A 19,721-nucleotide genomic window follows, 5' to 3' on the forward strand; every position below is an offset into this window, starting at 1 on the left:
ATTTTATGATCATGTGATACATTTTATAATTACTTTCTTTGTGACTTTATTCAGAATTTGCTATTAGCAATAATCAAAATAGTAAAACTAAAACTCACTTTTTAAAAAAAATTAATTATTTGGGTAATTTAATAACGTATGTTTTGTAACAACAGAAATGCAGTTTGTTTACTCAAAGTATTCAAAGAAGACGTCAGCAGTCAACATGCGGCTGTATTTCAAATCGCTGACACACGCCCAATAAACGCGTATTTACCGTCTCGTCCAATCAGAAGGCGCAGAGGCAGGAACTCGCGTTCTCTTATTGGTTCGTTTAAAAATCGCCGCAAACACAGAACGATCCATTTAAATGCTCTCGCTCGAGTCATAAGGAGTTTGGATTAGAAGACGAGTGAAGTGTTTCTTTGTTGATATCTGCTTTATACATGTATATGTTTAAAACGTGACAGAGAAACATTTAATCTGATCTGGCGTGAAAGATAAAAGGAATATATAGTGGACTGCGCGTGGAAAACGAGCTTTAAGGTGAGTTTGATTATTGAACAACTGTTTATTTTGGTAAAGCGCTAACGTTACACGGCACGATGCGCTTCTTGATCAATGTAATTTTTAGCTATTGACGCTTTGTAATGCGTGCAAAAAATCGGCGTTTTAAAGTTTTTTTACTTTTTTCTCTTCTTACCCTGCATGTTTTTATAAACAATGCTGTTTTCTGAGTAGCATACAGAGTAAAAATGGGTGCCAGTGAAAGCAAGCTGTCTGTGGCATCAACACCAAAGGTAGATCCGAGCCAGCGGCCGAAAGCCGCGCGTGTGGCGAGCCTCGCAGACCCGCGTTCACCGTCCTGCGCTATCGACCGCACACCTATACAGGTACACAGTTAACAACACTTACTTTTATCACAGTTTAGCTAAATTAAGTGTTGAATGATTTAGTTGCTTATCGATAAGCCGGACTGTGATGTGAAGTTTTGCATTTCTCATCCTTATGAGAAGTGAGCAATGAACAAAATAGTTGAATTGATTGTATGTTCCTGTAGGTGGGTGTGGCTTACTCTCCTCTTCCTGTGGTGGAGTCAGTTGGGCCTGGATTTGTTGACCCCCGCTCACCCACGCCTGGCATTACTCGAACACCAATAAAGGGTAAGTGAAGTGAAATGTTGTCCATTACATGGGATATGCATTTCTGCATTCTTCATTCAAAATATTTAAACATGGTGAAAGGAGCTCAAGCTGAGAGCAAATTAATATTCATTAGCTCAGCCCTTATTAATATTCATTAGCTCAGCCCAGTCCCTGCCCACTCTCCGGAAGTGTTTTTTCCATAAAGACTTACAAGCCATGAACCAAACCAACCATTTGAGTGGAATCACATTTTCTCACCAGGATTTTGTTGAAGAAAAAAATAATTTTAAATGATGTTGGCTGTTGATGACAAATGCATACACTGTTGATCAACAACCTCATCTCGCAGTAGATCTGTTTTTAGGGTTTGTAATTTATTGTAAAGCATCAGTTTCCCTATGTAGAAAATAAATGATTTTTAATTCCGGAACCAGTTGTACTCTATAGTGAATGAGCAAAATTTGCAATTGAAGTGGTGACCGATCTTTTCTTCTTTATGACACATCCAAGAGGGAAAAAATTATAAATAAAGAAAATGCAGGGTGGGGATTTGGATCCATCCATCAGTTGTTGATTGGATGGAGTCAGATATGAATGCGAGCTTGTAGTTGGTTGTAAGAAAGGGGTGGAAGCTTTGTTTAAAAATGAGTCAACATTTTTTCAAAAGAAATTTTAAAATGAAACATGCATGGATTGATATTTCACAATAAGATCAACAACAAGCATTTATAAAATGGATCTCAAATCTCAAACTCCTTTGTCTCCTTTACAGTGAGCGTCACATCTCTCGCCCGGCGGCTGAGCACCTTCTTTCTCAATGATGTTAAGTCTGGTGGCGACTCCATTTCTTCTCTTCCTCCGGTCTCCTTTACCAAACACCCCAGCCTGCCCAGTGTGGCTCGGCAAAATGACACAGGCCCCAGAGAGCCCCTGCTCCCTGTGGTAAAAGATCAGAACTCAGCCTCCGTCCGTGAACGCACAGATGCCATGTTCACCCCTGCGCCGTCCTCTCCTTCTGAGGGCTACGGCTCCATTTGCTGCAGCCCGTTTGTGTTGGTTGGAGACACACAGATGGAGGTAGAGGTAGATACTGAAGCCTCGCTGGAAGAGGGAGAGGAGGCTCTGCTGCTTGGCGCCTCGACATTAAGGAAAGAGCTTAGTTTGAGTCTTCTTGCGTGTCGTGAAGGTGTTTATTCCTCTTCTCTGGAGGAACGACCTCTGACTCCTCTTCCTCCTGCTGAGAGGCAAGCGAATGAAGATCATTCCTATGCACTCTTCTCAGTTGCCCAACCGTCCACAGAGTCTGAAACATCCACACCTGTTACTGAAGCTCTCGTGACCCTGGAGGAAGCTGAGGTTCCATCCCAAATGTCTGAAGAACAGGTTTGTTTTTGAGATTTTTGAAAGATTGTTCAAAAGTTTGGGATAGGCCTATATATTTGCAAGAATGCATTAAATTGATCAAAAGTGATGGTGTAGACACTTGTTACAAAAGATATCTACTTCAAATAAATGCTGTTCTTCCGAACTTTCTATTCAAAGAGTCCTGAAAAAATAATCATGGTTTGCAAAAAAATATTAAGCAGCACAACTGTTTAACATTGATAAGAAATGTTTCTCAAGAAGCAAATCAGCAGATTAGAATGATTTCTGAAGGATCATGTGACATTGAAGACTGGAGTAATGATGCTGACAATTCAGATATGCTATAACAGGAATTATATTTTGAAACGTATATCAAAATAGAAAAGTAATATTACAATATTACTGTTTTTAATGTATTTTTCATCACATAAATACAGCTTTGACTTTTTGAAACATTAAATCTTACTGATCTCAAATTTATTAATGGTTGTACATTTTTATCTATCTACACACACATTTTAGTTTTGCTTGTCAGCTTTTTAAAAATACACTGCATAATTATATTAAAAGTTATTACAGATTTTTGAAGTTTTAACTTCAGGACAGGTGGAAATCTGAACTTTTGGCCTGATTTGGCACCAGAAACAATCCATGCTGTTCCCTGTGAGAGACTAAACATTTGTTTGTCCCTCCAACAGGTCACAGCTGCTCTTCCAGAGTCGAGCCATGAGCAGCCAGAGGTGAGCAAACCTCTCACACCTCAACCGGCTGTTGCCTCCAGCATATCCAGCACACAGGTCGAAACAGTCCAGTCTGGCATCCGTTGTCTGAAGTTTGACACCCGCAGCCCCAGTCAAGCCATTTTTAAGCCCCAGTGGTTGGGAGTGGGCTTCGGGACCGCTGGTGTCAGAGCAAGAGGGGTACAGGGACGTGGAAAAACCTCTGTCTCTTCACCGCTCTCCACCAAAAACACAGCCACAAACGAGAATAACAACATGGTTGTGCGTGCAAAACAAAGACCGAGAGGTAAGTGTGTTTGTTCGCCACATTGTTGTGTGTCATTAATCATTCTGCTGGTGACCAGATACTTTTTCATCCACTTAATTTTTCAACACAGACATTCTTTGAGTGTGCAGGAATTCCAATTCATTAGCTGTTATAGGTAAATAAAGAATAACAGTGCAGTTAAAGTTAAAACTATTTGTGCTACAAACCAGTATGTTTATGATTGATAAAGTAATATTATAACAAATACCAGTTTGCAATATCAAGCATAACAAACTGATTTTGTACTGATAAAATAACTGAATGACACTGAATGAATGACAGATGACTTTGGAAACCTCGCACATTCAAATTACAAATGGCTGCATTGCTCTTACGTTCAATGTAAGGTGGAAAGAAGACTAATAAAATGAGAAATCTGTATCTTTAAGGGTTTTTTTTAACACACATTTTCTCTGTGGTTATAAAAGTATCAAATTGTGAGGTATTTGCTTGTTTAATATTACAGAAAAAGTTCTGATTGGTGAGGGCAGATCGCCTCTGCAGATCCTGAGAGAGGCTAATTCACCCAGAGACCGCAACTCACAGGTAATCACACCTTTCTTAGTTATTAGTTATACTTTGGGGTTCCTACACAGTCTAGAAAAGTATGGAATTTGATTTGAGTAATTTCCAGGTCTGGATAAGTGTGGAAAAACAAAAACGGAGTATGGGGGAAAAGTGTTTCTAGACTATTGCACCTATTCAGTTTTCTAAAATATAAAATGAAGAATTTCTAAAAATAAATGTATCATACAAGGAGAGAGTTTTCATGGCAATGTTTAGAGATTGTCGAAAACGACTAAATGAATTCAAGACGCACATCAACTGTTTGTCTTTACCGTAAGCAAGTCTCTTTTGAACTTCACTAAAATAATGTGTGAGCCAATCAAACCAGCAACAGATAAAGGAGCAAGCCATGATCTAAATCACACTGTACTTTGCTGTTTGGTGATTGTGCAGCATCAAACCACATTTACTGATGTGTCAGAGGTAAATATGCAAGTACCTTGAGAAAATATATTTACAGATAACTGTACTATACCAAATATAATGCTGTATGAACAGTTTGTTAAATATGGTGTAAAACTACAGAGAGGTTTGGAAATTTGAGTCTGGAAAGGTATGGAATTTTGAAATGGAAAATGTGTAGGAACCCTGTGTACTTGAACCTCAGTGTTCATTTTACTGTAGGCGTCCATGTTATGTAATCACTTTCATCTCTTGTAAATGGATCTTCATGTTTCTCTTCAGATGAAGCTGAAAGTGTCCACCCCTGAAAAACAGAGATTCAGCCAGATGGACAGGAGAGCTCTGATTCTGTCACTCAACAAGGAGAACGAGTGAAACAAACTGGGCACACCAGGATAAATCCAGCCAACACTATGTATATACTACAATTTTAAACCTTAAACTACATGATCATTATTTTTTTCCCCTATTCTTCTACTGTTTCTATGTGTGTTTGTTTGTAAATAAACACTTTTTTTTTTTTTTTTTTATGTAAATAAAATTTAACATTTGATTTTAATTTTGTTTCTTCTTTTTTGAGCTGGTTTGAGGACATTGGATGAAACTATTATTCCCAAAAACATATGCTTGAACAGATTTAAATCTGTTTTTGCTACAGACTTTTCACAAAGCAAGTGATAACGCTGCAATATACCACTACTGCAGCCCTGCAATTATTGAAAAATAACAGTTCTTCAGCACAATTTTGTCAGAGGTCTGATTTGCACCTCCGTTTTAAAAGCGGTGTTAATGATTCATCAGAACTATTTTGTAATATCAAAGCAGTTATCAGATATTTACTATTCAACAGCATTACTCCAGTCTTCAGTGTCACATGATCCTTCAGAAATCATTCTAATATTGTTCAAGAAACTTTATTATCAGTGCTGAAAACGGTTTTGCTGTTTAAAGGAGTAGTTCACTTTCAAATACAATTTTCCTGATAATTCACTCATCCCTATGTCATCCAAGATGTCCATGTCTTTCTTTCCTCAGTCGAAAAGAAATTAAGGTTTTTGATGAAAACATTGCAGGATTTTTCTCCTTATAGTGGACTTCAATGGAGCCCAAACGGTTGAAGGTCAAAATTACAGTTTCAGTGCCGCTTCAGAGGGCTATAAACGATACCAGATGAGGAATAAGGGTCTCATCTAACGAAACGATTGGTCATTTTTGTAAATATATATGCTTTATATAAGTAAATGATCACCTTCCAAGTCGTTCTGGCAAAAACCGCACTTTCGTATTAAAAACGCTTACGCTGTATGTCCCACGCCTTCCCTATTCTACTTATGGAAAAAATGGAACTGGCACTGTGTTTGTTCCGTAAGTAGAATAGGAAAGGCGTCAACAGAAGAAAGAAGGACATGGACATCTTGGATGACATGGGGGTGAGTAAATTATCAGGAAAATTTTATTTGAAAGTGAACTAATCCTTTAATATTGTTCAAGAAACTTTATCAGTGCTGAAAACAGTTTTGCTGTTTAAAGGATTAGTCCATTTTCAAATACAATTTTCCTGATAATTGACTCACCCCCATGTCATCCAAGATGTCCATGTCCTTCTTTCTTCAGTCGAAAAGAAATTAAGGTTTTTGATGAAAACATTGCAGGATTTTTCTCCTTATAGTGGACTTCAATGGAGCCCAAACGGTTGAAGGTCAAAATTACAGTTTCAGTGCCGCTTCCGAGGGCTTTAAACGATACCAGATGAGGAATAAGGGTCTCATCTAATGAAACGATTGGTCATTTTTGTAAATATATATGCTTTATATAAGTAAATGATCACCTTCCAAGTCGTTCTAGCAAAAACCGCACTTTTGTATTCAAAACGCTTACACTGTATGTCCCACGCCTTCCCTATTCTACTTACGGAAAAAATGGAACTGGCACTGCGTTCGTTCCGTAAGTAGAATAGGAAAGGCGTCGACTGAAAGTGAACTAATCTTTTAATATTTTTGTGGAAACAAATTCTTTGATGAATAGAAAGTTCAAAAGAACAGCATTTATTTTAAATGTTTACTGTCACTTTTGATCAATTAAAAGTATTTTTCCATCAGATATGAGAGAGAATAAAAATTTTTATAGGAAAAAACGAGTCGAGTTTGTCAGTATTTATTTTATTGGCCTGAATAAGCAGGGAAAAAAACATGACACTATCAGTACACTATCAAAAAAATCTAACACTAAACTTAACAAAAGAAGTTCAATCTCACTAAAACTCATTTAATCTATAGTTTGTAAACCACATTTTATAAAAGTGAAAATGTCATTCTGTGTAGACTGAAATTTTATACTCAATCTTGCACAACTATTTTGGCAACCTCTTGTCATATAGGTTTGATAGCACAGGATGCATTTAGATATCAGTAAGCGTGATTCAACTAATGTTGAAAGACTTATTTCATATGCTATAGTGATAATATGCTGTAACACACCCTTGTGTTAATGACCCTATCCAAAAATTACCTCACAAATCACCAAATAGGTCATGGCTTGGTAAATGCCCACTTTTGCAGTTAGCAGTCCCTGAAAAAAACAAGTTTTCTGTTATTGCATGGTTTCTTTGACAAGACTATTCTACAGATCAAGCCCATCTCTAAATGAGGTTTTCTTATTCACAATCTTTCTTGTTGTGTCGGCACAACAAACATATCTCTTTCCCTTCCTACTTATACAACTATATCCCATAGTTCTGTTCCAATTGTCCCCTTTACATTTTACCCTGTCTTTGACATATTCTGATTTTGCCTCTCTTTGAGACAGCGTTTTAGTTCCAGATCTTCAGAAAGCTATCCCATGATCCTGTGCAGCAGGCCATCCCATCAGGTGTCACGCCGATACAGCTCACTCTGTTGTCATGACCAGACAACACTCCTGTAAAAGACAATCACTGTTTTATTACAGATATTTTAGCATCTGATGTTTTTTACCATTCTTCTGAAGTTCACATCCATCATTGTATCTCGTTCCAGTGACTCACCCACTCTCTCCGCCTTAAGCGAGTCCCAGATGTTGCAGTTGAAGTCGTCGTACCCAGCGAGGATGAGTCTTCCAGAGAGGGAGGGAGCGATGGAGGTCACTCCGCACATGATGCTGGAGTCCTGGTACGTGATGAGCTCCTGGTCTGAACGCAGGTCGTACAGCTTGCAGGAAGCGTCGTCTGAACCTGTGATCACTGCATTGCCATTGGGGAAAAACTGAAAAGAAAAATGAATATATTTATTATAATATATTGCAAAACTTGCTGCCACTATGCTAGGATGTGCTATGGGATTGCTGTAAGGAGTTTTGAGAGGTTGTTAGTGTGTTGCTAGGTGGTTTCTTAGTTGTTCTGGGTGATTGATTTCTAATCCAGGTTAAAAGAGACCAACCCGATGGGTGCATCTGAAATCACATTCTTCCCTTCTATATAGTAGGTGAAAAATGAAGGCAAGGCAATTTTATTTGTATAGCACCTTTCATACACAATGGTAATTCAAAGTGCTTTACATAAAGAGGAATAATAAAAATAGAACATAAGGAGTAGAAATAACAGTAAAAACAGAGAATTTTGCTATCTGGATGGATGAGCCAGGAAGTCTTATGGAGTTTTTTTTTTTTTGTTGTCCGTCAGAGTGGATCTAAACGGATCTATCCATCAGAGCAGATCTAAATGGATCATCCTAACACGACAGGACTGCTACCTGTTAAGGCACTTCAAACTGATAAACAAAATTTCAATCTCCTCTTTTGCCAAGACACCTCAAGCTGCGCCACACAGCCCTAATCCCCCTTCCGGAGATATCTTATCTCTGCAACGCAGTTCAAATTTCCCCTTTGGAAAGTGTCCTGACTATAATCCAGAGATATCTTAACCATGCACCACAGCTCAAATTTCCCCATGGTTTGTCCCCTTATCCAAAGAAAAAATGAAAGGTGAATTCGGACATACTTCCTTTCTCAGTATGTGACAAAGGAAGTATGTCCAAATTCACGGAACTCATAAAAGAATAGGCAAAAAGTACCCAGATGACCTCCTACTTCTGCTTACGATGGACACTTAATATCCCATGAGGCCACGGGAGAAGATTTGTGAATGGCACGACCCAACTGATGCTGGTAGGTCATGTGATAAAGGCAACATGGTGAATGTAGTATGTCCAAATTACATTCATACTATTAGAACATACTTTTTTTAGTGGCTGTGAAGTAAGTACTTATTCAAGAGTGTATGTGATTTTGGAGTGTAGAACAGATCCTGGAGATCTACCTTCCTGTGAAAGATTTGCTCCAACCCTGTTAAAAATGGAAAACTTGTTATGCTTTTTGGCAGTTCATTTCCATGACAGCTGCATTTTGGGGGCCTGAAAATGCAAAATTTTGAAAATGAAAGCAGCTAATTAAGTTCTTCTGGAGCACTTGATAATTACAGACAGGTGTGTTGGATCACGGTTGGATCTGAACTCTGCAGGTAGGTAGATCTCCAGGAACAGGATTGGGCACCCCTGCTTTAGAATATTTCTGGTCCCAAAAGATGACTTGAGCCCCTTCCTCAATGTAAATCTATGGGATTTTTGCTCATTGTGTTAATTAAGCAAAAGCATATATCCAACAAACTGCACAGTTTAATGAATCATTCATGTTCATAGTACCAACGGTGTGGGATAATCTTCATGTCAAAGTTAAATACATTGGTTTAGGGCAATTGTTGTCAACCAGGGGGCCTCAAGATAACTTAAAATAGTTTAAAATTTGACAAAATATGCATTAATATACAGCTAAAAAAAACAAGATATTTCTTATTTTAATTCACCCCGTCAACATCAGTCTTTGGGGAACCAGGACTCCGGCAGTCTTTGAAAACCTGTATATATGAGGTAGTCAAATTTTAAATGTGTGATTTTTAGAACTGGAAAAATCATGTAAATTAATAAAATTGTAAAACTTATTAAAAATGTTTTTGTTAAAACTGAACTAAACTAAACTAAAATATATATATTTAAATATTAGATGCAAAAAACTTTTTAAAGTTAAATTTTAAGAATTTAACAAAAACAAAAATAAAGCTTAATAAAAAAAAATGACAAAAGCATATAACAAAATTACTAAAACAAACTAAAATGAAAATGAATTAAAAAAAATCTAAAAATAAAAGCTAATTCAATATTTAAATAAATACTATAATACTATATAAATAATAACACTTTACAATAAGGTTTCATTTGTTTACATTAGTTAAAGGTGCTAAAGAGGATGTTTTGTTTTATACATTTTTGCAATATTACTTGAAACTGTCTTTACTAACTGATAAAAGACTATTTATTAGGTGCTCTGAAAGTAATAATATTAATATACATCATCTGTGCACGAGGTAGGGCCTTAAAAACATCAGCCAATCGTTTACGCGATCATCGCATAAACGATTGGCCCTCTGGCTTGTCAATCACTGCCGTGACGTTCCTTGTGAGAGACGAGCGCGGCTGCGCGCTCCAGTAACTTTCCACACTCCACAGGCGCCGCATGCAATGTTTTTGTCAGGAGACAGGAGTAACAACTGCAGATTATGAGTTACCTGCGGTGAGTCCGACATAATGAATCCACTAACACGACTCAGCGAATGCCGGTGGTAAACACTCGTGTTCAAATACTCGTGCACAAGTTTTGGGAGGCGTTCCTTTGAAATGAGCTGTGAAGGAGGGGGGCTGTTCTTACGCATGCGCTCATTTCAAAAACTCACTAACAGTTTTTGGATTCTCAGTCGACGAAAAAATCCTCTCTATCACCTTTAACTACATTAGTTAACATGAACTAACAATGAACAATACTTCTACAGCATTTATTAATCTTAGTTAATGTTATTCTCAACATTTACTAATACATTAAGATCAAAAGATGTGTCTGTTAACATTAGTTAATACACTGTGAACTACATTATCAAGAACATTTTTAGTAACAAACATTAACAAAGGTTAATTAATGCTGTAAAAATACACTGCTCATTGTTAGTTTGTGTTAGTTAATGCATTAACTAAAGTTAACAAATAAGACCTTATTGTAAAGTGTTACCAATAATACTAAATAAAACTGATTCATGGGCATTTTTATACATTTGTCTAGATACCAAACTATTTTAGCAGTTGAAACTGTTAGAAAACAACTTGTCTAAATTACAAACTGGAGGCTTATATATTGTTGTTGACAGTGGGGTGACTTGGAGTCAAAAAGGTCTTACCCCAATGGCATTGATGTCACTCTCATGGCCTCCAAACGTCTGTCTGCACTGGCCCTCACGGATGTCCCACAGTTTGGCTGTGAAGTCACAAGCTCCTGAGATGAAAGTGTTGAAGTCAGGGGACACAGCCAGAGACATACAGTCTCCCAGATGGCCAGCAAAGACGGTCTTCTCTGTTCCTGTCTCAATGTCCCACAGAAGACTGGAAAAGGTCAGAGGTCATGTTATTTAAGGAGGTAAAATGTGCTGATCTGAATACATCATTTGCGTAAAAATGTTCTTTTCTCTTTTAGTTAGCTTTTAAAAATCTAAAGTGAATGTACCAGGTACAGTCTCCAGAGCTGGTGATAATCTCACTGTCGCTCAGGAAGCGGCAACAGGACAGGTAACCTGATCAACACAAAACACAAGACAGAGATTCAAATAATATACATTAAAAACAGATATGTCAGAGAGGCAGTTGGCTGATATAAAATATATCATGGGCTATATATGGCTCTTGTGTATTGCTAATATCGGTTTGCATGAGAAGTATTTATTCTCACCTGTGTGTGCTGCGAGCTCGCGCATCACCTTCACGTTACCATCTTTGCCCTTCAGGTTATAGATGGAGCACATGTTGTCAAGTCCTCCACATGCCACCATGTTTCCTGAAGGTGCGTACGAACATGTCATCACCCATGAGGACTTCAGGGGGATTGCATGCACCTAGACCACAATCAGAGACAATAGTTTGCTAATATTCTACAGATTAAGGTTTATTGACAAATGAAAAATTCATGAAAAATTAGAGTCAATTTCAGAGTAATTTCCAATTATATTTGTTCATCAATGAAATGTATTTTCACATTTAACTAATTGGTTAAGCCCTGATGCTAACATGGCGTTAAAAATTCCATAAACAAACAAACTAATTGGTTAAAGGGCTAGTTTGCCCAAAAATGACATTTCTGCCATCATTTACATTGACTTCCATTGTATTTTTTTGTTCATATAATGGAAGTCAATGGGAAACGAAACTGTTTGGTTACCAACAGTCTTCAAACTATCTTCTTTTATATTCCACAGTACAAAGAAAGTCATAAAGGTTTGGAGCGACTTAAAGGTGAGTCAATAATGACAGAATTTAAATTTACTAATTAATTTTGTTATATATTATTATAGTAAAAATAGTGTTATCAAAATTCAGTGTCATCAATTAGCCTAAAAGAACACTTTGAAAACTAACATTTTAAAAATATGAACACTTTTGTGAATCTGAAATTTTTTTATCAGAATGGTTTTGTGAATGATTTACACTAAAAGTTATTCTGCTCATGTTTCATGAATGAGGTCTAATATTTCACAATTGCAACTTTCTCTTATTTGAGACTTCTCAAAATTGGGATGATTGTCTGCTCATAATTGCATAATTATATATATGTGCCTTTATCAACTGTGAGATTTAAAGGCACAATTGAAAGATATAAAGGTGCAGTTATGACAAATAGAGTCATTTGTGAGATACAAAGTTGCAATAGCACTAAATAAAATCAGAATGACGTAATTTAAATATGTTGCATAAAGCAGCTTCCATGTTTTCAAAAAGAACTGAAAGTGTCTCAGCCTTGCTTTCGTGCTTCATGTCATTTAAATATGTCTCCTCCCTCTTGCACACAAATGTGACCACTGGCAGAAACTGATTTACTTAATAGCCTTCACCAGAAATGATTTGCATTTAAATGTGCGTGACAGCAGCTCCAAGTCAAAGCAACAGATTTTGTAAATTATTACGTCTATAACAATTAGTAATGATAGGCTCAATGATTTTTAGCCTTTTTGTAGTTAAGGACTAATATCAGACTGACACTGAAAAACCTTTCAGTACCTTATTGGTGGAGTAGCTGTCCCATACAATCAGTTTACCATCTTGAGACGCACTAACACACAGTCTGAGAGAGACAAAAAGAAATATCAGTTAGAAAATAAATATGTTAGGGGACCACAACAGCGTTATTTTAGTTATATAATGTATATAATGCATCAGTAAATGATGAATTAACATTAACTAAGTTTAATAAATGCTGTTGAAATATTGTTTATAGTTAGTTCATGTTAACTAAAGTAGTTACCTAATGAAACCTTATTGTAAAGTATTACCAATTACCAGTCTTTGCCTAAATAAAGCATAAGTCTATTAAAAATGACATATCAGTATCATGTAAATGGCTGTGCTTGTAGACTAGTACATGTGGTACAGCATGTGTTGCTTTTATTTGCATATAGTCTAGATGGAAGCCTTATTGTGTTTACTTTGAGTCTGTCCCCCAGTGCATGGCATAGATTTTGGCCAGATGTCCTCTCAGTGTCTTCCTGGTCTTTAGCTGGACACGTCCCACAACAGCTGTCCCCGCCACATGATCCTGCAGCGTGAGGTCCTGCACTGCTTTACGAGCCGCCTATAGAAAACAGATATTACAGCTGATCATAACTATACATATTCTGTAAATCTACGTAAATGTTTATGATGTTAGGGCGAAAAAACTATTGGCACTAACAGTGATTTCATCCTTCAGGCTCTCCGCCTCCTTTCGCAGTTGCTCCATTTCACCCATGGCAATGGTTGTCAGGCACGGTCACCCACAGATACAGACAGGAAGTGAGCTCAGTAGAGCCAAGAGAATGCTGGGGAAAACTCCTAAATGTGAATATACATTTAATTGTTTCATTAATCATGACAGTGCAATTTATTTTACTGCTTGTGGGAAAGGCTTGTTGTTGTTGCTTTCACTGTAATATATCTGCAGTCGCCCCTTCAACAGCTATTTGCAATTCAAACTCCCTTCGACCTGGTTTGCAAATCCTCACAAATAAGGATGCATGCAAAATTTCACTTGTGCCACCACCACAAACATGCAAGGGCGCAATGAGTCAGAGTCAAGCACACTGACATACAAGAAACTGCTTTATCTAATATCCATACACCTGCTCTCATATAGAAAGATATTACACATATAGATAGTTTAGTTCATAAATACATTATATACATCTACAGCACACTCGTTTTTGGGTACGTCCAACTGCTCCTGTGAAATAAAAGGGATGATAAGTGTGACTCTATGAGCACATTACAACTGCTTTAATTTGTAATATTCTTGAGCCCTCAGAAACAATACATAGATTTTTTTTTTTGCAGAAAGCATTACTGAGATCTATGTTATATATTATTGATGATGTTAAACTCTCTCAGTATTGTCATCTATAATAATTTTGCCCTTCATTTTGGATGGCTAACTCCAGTTTGCTCTTATAATTAGTGTGCTGTCAGTCGTCTTAATGAAAATATTTTTTTGCGAGTCATAAAGCATACCTCTAAGTTTAAATATCATGTCTTACCTTACAAAGGAAGATTAATGTAAGTTATTTCCTTTTGTTGAATTCTTTTTTGAATCTTTGTGTATCTCCTGAGCTCTCATGACCAAATGACTTTTGCCTAAAATTTGTTTGAGGAGAAAGCGAGAGAATAAAGGGTGTGGATGGGAGAGAGGTGGGCCGGTGGGAGGGAGCTGTCCTGTTAAGGACATCAATAAATAGTCCCTGTTCTGGAACTCAAGGTGAACACCATACCTGGATTTTTTGACATCGGTATGAATTAAAAGATAATGTTATTACCAACAAGACTGTGAGCACCAAATGCCATAACCAGAAAGAGATAATGAGAGAGAGAGAGAGAGAGGCAGGGGAGAGTGAGTTTAAATCCACACTGCTGAGATTTTAAAGGAGGCCTTTTGAATCAAATCTGCTCTCATCCGATTATTGACTGCTCTTTGCATCTGGATAAGAGCTACAGCAAAGATGGGGAGGGGGATAGATGGATAGAAACGGAGAGAGAGAGAGAAGAGAAAGCTAGGAATGGGTGTGAAAGTGTGGCCTAGCTATCATTTAAATTTGAGTTTTCAGCAAATTATGTTAAAGAACAGTCTTTTATAATATTATTCAGTAATCTCAAAACTTTTTATGGTTAAAAAAAGTCCTATAACTATTCATACATAACCTAAAAATGATGTCTAGCTGATAATTTACATTCATTGTACTGTGATTAACTATTAGGTCATTGGAAATGTAGAGAAATTAAGTAGAGAAATTATTCGGTACAATTTTGTATTCAATAGCTTATCTCTTTTGATATCTTAAAAAAACCCCATTTATACTACCTAAAAATGAAAAGGAAAAAAATGACAGAATTGTTGCTACAGACCAAAAACTCAATATTTTTATGGATTTAAAGCATAAAACTGATTGACACTTATGTTATGGTTTGGTTCTGATTTAAAATGGACATTTCCGAGTGGAATTCATTATCAAATCTTAACTTTGCCATATTCATAAGTTAAAACCGTAGCAAACAAACCCAAAATATAGAAATGAATAAGTAAAAAAAAAACTCCATCACTTACCTGTTCCTCTTGGATGTTTCTCCGCTCTAGTTGTATTTCTTATTCCTTTCCAATTCTCTATCCACTTGTCTTTTCTCGGGACACTGTTCATTCAGGTTTTCTGCTTTACGCACCTTCTGATCCCCCTCTCTCTCTATCTCTGTAAACTCTATGATGCTTTTGTGATGGCTAGATGAGGATTGGAGGGGATGAAGTGAGATCAGGGCTGAAAGGATAAAGCCTTGGATGGAGAGAGCGAGAGGGAGGGAAATCTGTTAGGAGAGGAGAGAACAGAGAGCAAAAGACAAGAGAACTAAATAGTGGAGAGAATCAGGTCATAGGGTCACATGACAAAAAAGCAGGTGCGTGAAGGGCCAGGTGAGGGAGCAGAGAGGATAGATTTGACTTTTTTCCCCCGTTTAGTATTTAATAATGCCAATGCTGGCTAAATTTGCTTTAAGGTGAATAGTGCTCAGCTAAGGTTTTAGACATGATATTGGACTGAAAAACCCCCACAATGACAAAACTATGGAACAAAATTGTCCAGACCCGATCCTGAAGGCATTGGCGATACATCCCTAAACTCTGAACATAGATGTCCCAGAAAACCAAAACTTTTTTAGATGAGGGTCATGGCTACAGAGGCCTATTAGTCACGAATGAGCAGGCAGAATATCCACAACATTCTCATTGTGAGGAAGCTGAAAACAGTAAATAATGGATTGGAGAGACATTTCTATGTATGGAGTGATGAACGGTTTCAGATCACTGGGAGTTGGTGTTGCGTACACCTTGGAAAATGTTTCAAAATGAGTGATATTTATACTTTGAGGTGAGCGGAAGGCTATGGTAAAATTACACAAGGTACAATATGTTTTATTCTTAAGAGTGTAAATGCTATTGTAACAAAACGTAAAACACATTGTTTTAGGTACAAAAATGAGTGAGGATGAATTTTGTGGAGCAAAAGAGCTTAAAAGCCTGTGAACATTTAAGGCTTTGCTTAAATCAATTTTAGTGTCCTGATTTAGAACTGACAAACTATCATTATCATAAATATAACTCGTCCTCCCCCACCTCGCAGAGCTAGACAAAACATCGCAGCATGGTGGATAAAATCATCACCCGATTTAGAAGGAGGGGGGGACAACGCAACCCATGGGTGAAAAGGATTATATTCTATTAGGACAAAAGGGAGTGGTTTACTTTCGCATGGATGAACGTTGAGGAAAAGTTATGTGCAGCATTAGGTTCGGTGTCATGTAAAAAACCCTTTGTTGTAAAGTATAATTAAGTCGTGTGTATTCATGTTGTATAGTCTGCGTGTGTGTAGGTGGGTCTGGTTTTGCCTACATCATGGGAAGCAAATGTCTCCACAAATTGTGAAATCAGCCAAAATGTCCACAAAGATAACAGCTTATTAAACATGCTAAATAGTGTTTCAATGAAAATGAAAAAAATTTAGGGAGGTAAAGGGGAAAACAAAACATCACTAGCGTAGTTAATGGACCATAAACAATGAAACTTCAGATTTATATTTGTAAATGTTATTTTTATTTTATATATATATATTTAAATATATATTTTATATACATTACTGCCCTTGAATTTGATTGGTCCAGCAGCTTTCCGATCTCGGCAGAAGTAGTAACCATCCAAGTATTTTTCACATACTCTTACAAATTCTAATGAATTCAGCCATACTACTCAAAGTGTTTTTCACATTCTATATATCATGCAAGTACAGTTTCAGATGCAGGTCAAAACAGCACTTTTCACTGTTTGTTGCACATTTTAGACATACTCTCAGGCTGTGAATTTTAGTGGTGGGAATTTTTCAGTGGGAGGTTACTTACACTGTTATGAAAGTAGGTGGCGATGTCCTTACAAATGAGTCATTGAATCATTCATTTAACCAAATTGTTGAACAACGCTGATTTGTTCAGGAACGAAACTCATTATGTTGTACAGGGATGCATTTGATTCTGCTTTGTTTGGAAATATTTTTCATTGGCGGAGGAAAAAATATGCAAGGTATCTGGCAATACTTTGTCTAATATGCAAGTTATTCAGTTACTCGTTTAATTAAAGTCTGCATGAAATCCAAATTGACCCCATTTACTTTGATAGCGGACATTACTAGTCAAAATGAATGTAGAGAAAAAAAAAATATTTAATTTGTCTTCATGTTAAAAGAGGTGCTCAACCAACTGAAGAGGAGGTGCAACCAGAAATCAAAAGTTCATCTCAGGGTGTACTCACACTAGGCACGGTTGCCTTGAACCGAGCGCGATAGCACTCACACTGCATGTGAACCGCGCTCGAGCCCAACTGAACCGTGCCCTGTCCCACCTCTTCCAAGCGGGCCAGGGGTGGCTAAACGAACCACGCCCGGGCACGGAACAGAGCGATCACACTTGTCAAACGAAACGGGCTTTGGGGGTCAAACGTGCTCGGGCATGGTTCAGAGCGCCAAGTGTGAGTACACCCTCAATTGAAGAAAAGGTGCAACAGTCACTCTAGAAGAAAAAAGTTTGGACTTTATTAGTTTTGTTTCTGCCATTTTCAAGACCTTCTTCAGACAAATTCATAATCTTTAGTCAGAATCTGAAAATTTGCCGCCCCCCTGGAATGGCGTTCCTTGTCCCTGATGATGTCAGTTTGGCAGCTGTACCGCTCACTGCCCTTCAACCATCAGTCTGCTGCAAGCTAGAGATGGCGAATGGGTACGCTAAAATCAAGCCCCGCCCTCCATTTTTTCTCATTCAATATTCCATTTCACTCTGAAATACATCACAATACTGAAGTCATTCGCAAACTTCCGATTCACACAGACATTTAAAGGGTTAGTTCACCCAAAAATGAAAATTCTGTCATTTATTACTCACCCTCATGTCGTTCCACACCCGTAAGACCTTCGCTAATCGTCGGAATGCAAATTAAGATATTTTTGATGAAATCCGATGGCTCCGTGAGGCCTGCATAGGGAGCAATGACATTTTCTCTCTCAAGATCCATAAAGGTACTAAAAACATATTTAAATCAGTTTATGTGAGTACAGTGGTTCAATATTAATATTATAAAGCGACGAGAATATTTTTGGTGCACCAGAAAGAAAAAAAAAACGTCTTATATAGTGATGGCCGATTTCAAAACACTGCTTCATGAAGCTTTGGAGCATAATGAATCAGCGTGTCGAATCAGCTGTTCGGAACGCCAAAGTCACATGATTTCAGTAGTTTGGCGGTTTGACACACGATCCGAATCTTGATTCAAGAATCATAACGCTCCGAAGCTTCCTGAAGCAGTGTTTTGAAATCAGCCATCACTAAATAAGTCGTTATTTTGTTTTTTTGCCGCACCAAAAATATTCTCGTCGCTTTAGAATATTAATATTGAACCACTGTACTCACATGAACTGATTTCAATATGTTTTTAGTATATTAATGGATCTTGAGAGAGGAAATGTCATTGCTGGCTATGGAGGCCTCACTGAGCCATCGGATTTCAACTAAAATATCTTAATTTGTGTTCCAAAGATTAACAAATGACTTAAATTACATTATTTTCATTTTTGGGTAACTGTTATAAAAACAACATCACTCGCAAATCACAGCTCTTGCTCTTGTGATATTGCCTAAACAATGAGTGTTGGAATGTAAATGGACAGTGAAGTGAAATTTGACAATATACAGTTTCACACTGAACTTTCTTAATACAGAAAAACACTACAATTTCATGAAAGCATTGTTCACCGGTTTAAAAAGAATCAGAGCGACTCTTGATGTGTCTAAAACATCCTACACTCTAAAAAATACTGGGTTAAAAACAACCCAAGTTGGGTTGAAAATGGACAAACCCAGCGATTTGGTTGTTTTAACCCAGCAATTGGGTTAAATGTTTGCCCAACCTGCTGGGTAGTTTTATTTAACTCAACTATTGTTTAAAAATTACTGTATTTCTTGCTTAAAATAACCCAAAATATGTTGGAAATGAACATTTATTATTGCTGAATAAATGAACATTTATTAATAAGTTTAATGAATAATAATTAAGCAATAAACATTTATTAAATTGCTTATTAATAAATGTTCACCTTTTGATTATTATTTTTACCTCTAGTAATTATGTCTGATTTTTCATTTCCAACCTATTTTGGGTTCATTTTAAGCCAGCAATATAGTAATTTTTAAACAATAGTTGAGTTAAATAAAACTACCCAGCAGGTTGGGCAAACATTTAACCCAACCACTGGGTTAAAACAACCCAATTGCTGGGTTTGTCCATTTTCAACCCATCTTGGGTTGTTTTTAACCCAGCATTTTTTTTAGAGTGTAGAGGACCCAGCCACTTGGCTAAAAATGGACACACTGTGAAAAACCTGCAGCTGTGTGATTACATTGAGAAATCCAGGTTAAACAAATGTCTCACTCTTGGTTATATGTATGAGAATGCAGCATCGACCGTTCCATTATCACTATTAATATTCACGCTCTTCAGCACTGGACGAAATCCTGCATAACTCCAACATGTTGTGTAATATTATAT

At 37.1% G+C, this 19,721-nt stretch overlaps 2 protein-coding genes across 4 annotated transcripts; one reads left to right on the forward strand and one right to left on the reverse strand.

The window, feature by feature from the left end:
* Positions 1–328: 328 nt before the first annotated feature.
* On the forward strand, positions 329–5,064 carry cdca3 (cell division cycle associated 3). Its single transcript, XM_048152520.1, has 7 exons — positions 329–525; positions 721–872; positions 1,040–1,142; positions 1,897–2,507; positions 3,188–3,515; positions 4,003–4,082; positions 4,788–5,064. Exons 2-7 carry the CDS (start codon positions 735–737, stop codon positions 4,878–4,880), a joined length of 1,353 nt encoding a protein of 450 aa, XP_048008477.1. The 5' UTR covers positions 329–525; positions 721–734; the 3' UTR covers positions 4,881–5,064.
* A 1,581-nt stretch (positions 5,065–6,645) lies between these two features.
* gnb3a (guanine nucleotide binding protein (G protein), beta polypeptide 3a) lies at positions 6,646–18,103 on the reverse strand. 3 transcript variants are annotated; one of them, XM_048153990.1, is made up of 9 exons: positions 15,195–18,103; positions 13,296–13,422; positions 13,051–13,196; positions 12,626–12,689; positions 11,304–11,466; positions 11,082–11,148; positions 10,759–10,960; positions 7,528–7,744; positions 6,646–7,421 (listed from the first exon to the last, which is right to left on the reverse strand). In XM_048153990.1, the coding sequence occupies exons 2-9, from the start codon at positions 13,350–13,352 to the stop codon at positions 7,315–7,317; spliced, it is 1,023 nt and encodes a 340-aa protein (XP_048009947.1). In that variant the 5' UTR covers positions 13,353–13,422; positions 15,195–18,103; the 3' UTR covers positions 6,646–7,314. The 3 variants fall into 3 exon arrangements, with proteins under 3 accessions (XP_048009947.1, XP_048009945.1, XP_048009946.1); XM_048153988.1 differs by having other exon boundaries at positions 13,296–13,435; positions 15,195–18,102; XM_048153989.1 differs by lacking the exon at positions 15,195–18,103 and adding an exon at positions 14,134–15,135 and having other exon boundaries at positions 13,296–13,435.
* Positions 18,104–19,721: the final 1,618 nt, after the last annotated feature.

This window comes from Megalobrama amblycephala, linkage group LG13 (assembly GCF_018812025.1).
Source record: "Megalobrama amblycephala isolate DHTTF-2021 linkage group LG13, ASM1881202v1, whole genome shotgun sequence".
Classification (NCBI taxonomy): Eukaryota; Metazoa; Chordata; class Actinopteri; order Cypriniformes; family Xenocyprididae; genus Megalobrama; species Megalobrama amblycephala.

Coding starts and splice junctions, on each gene's coding strand:
- cdca3 (XM_048152520.1), top strand. CDS start 735: ATGGGTGCCAGTGAAAGCAAGCTGTCTGTGGCATCAACACCAAAGGTA. Junction 3,516..4,002: donor TGCAAAACAAAGACCGAGAG/GTAAGTGTGTTT, acceptor TTAATATTACAG/AAAAAGTTCTGATTGGTGAG. Junction 4,083..4,787: donor CCAGAGACCGCAACTCACAG/GTAATCACACCT, acceptor GTTTCTCTTCAG/ATGAAGCTGAAAGTGTCCAC.
- gnb3a (XM_048153990.1), bottom strand. CDS start 13,352: ATGGGTGAAATGGAGCAACTGCGAAAGGAGGCGGAGAGCCTGAAGGAT. Junction 12,690..13,050: donor CACTGGGGGACAGACTCAAA/GTAAACACAATA, acceptor TGTCTCTCTCAG/ACTGTGTGTTAGTGCGTCTC. Junction 7,745..10,758: donor GTGACATCAATGCCATTGGG/GTAAGACCTTTT, acceptor TTTTCTTTTCAG/TTTTTCCCCAATGGCAATGC.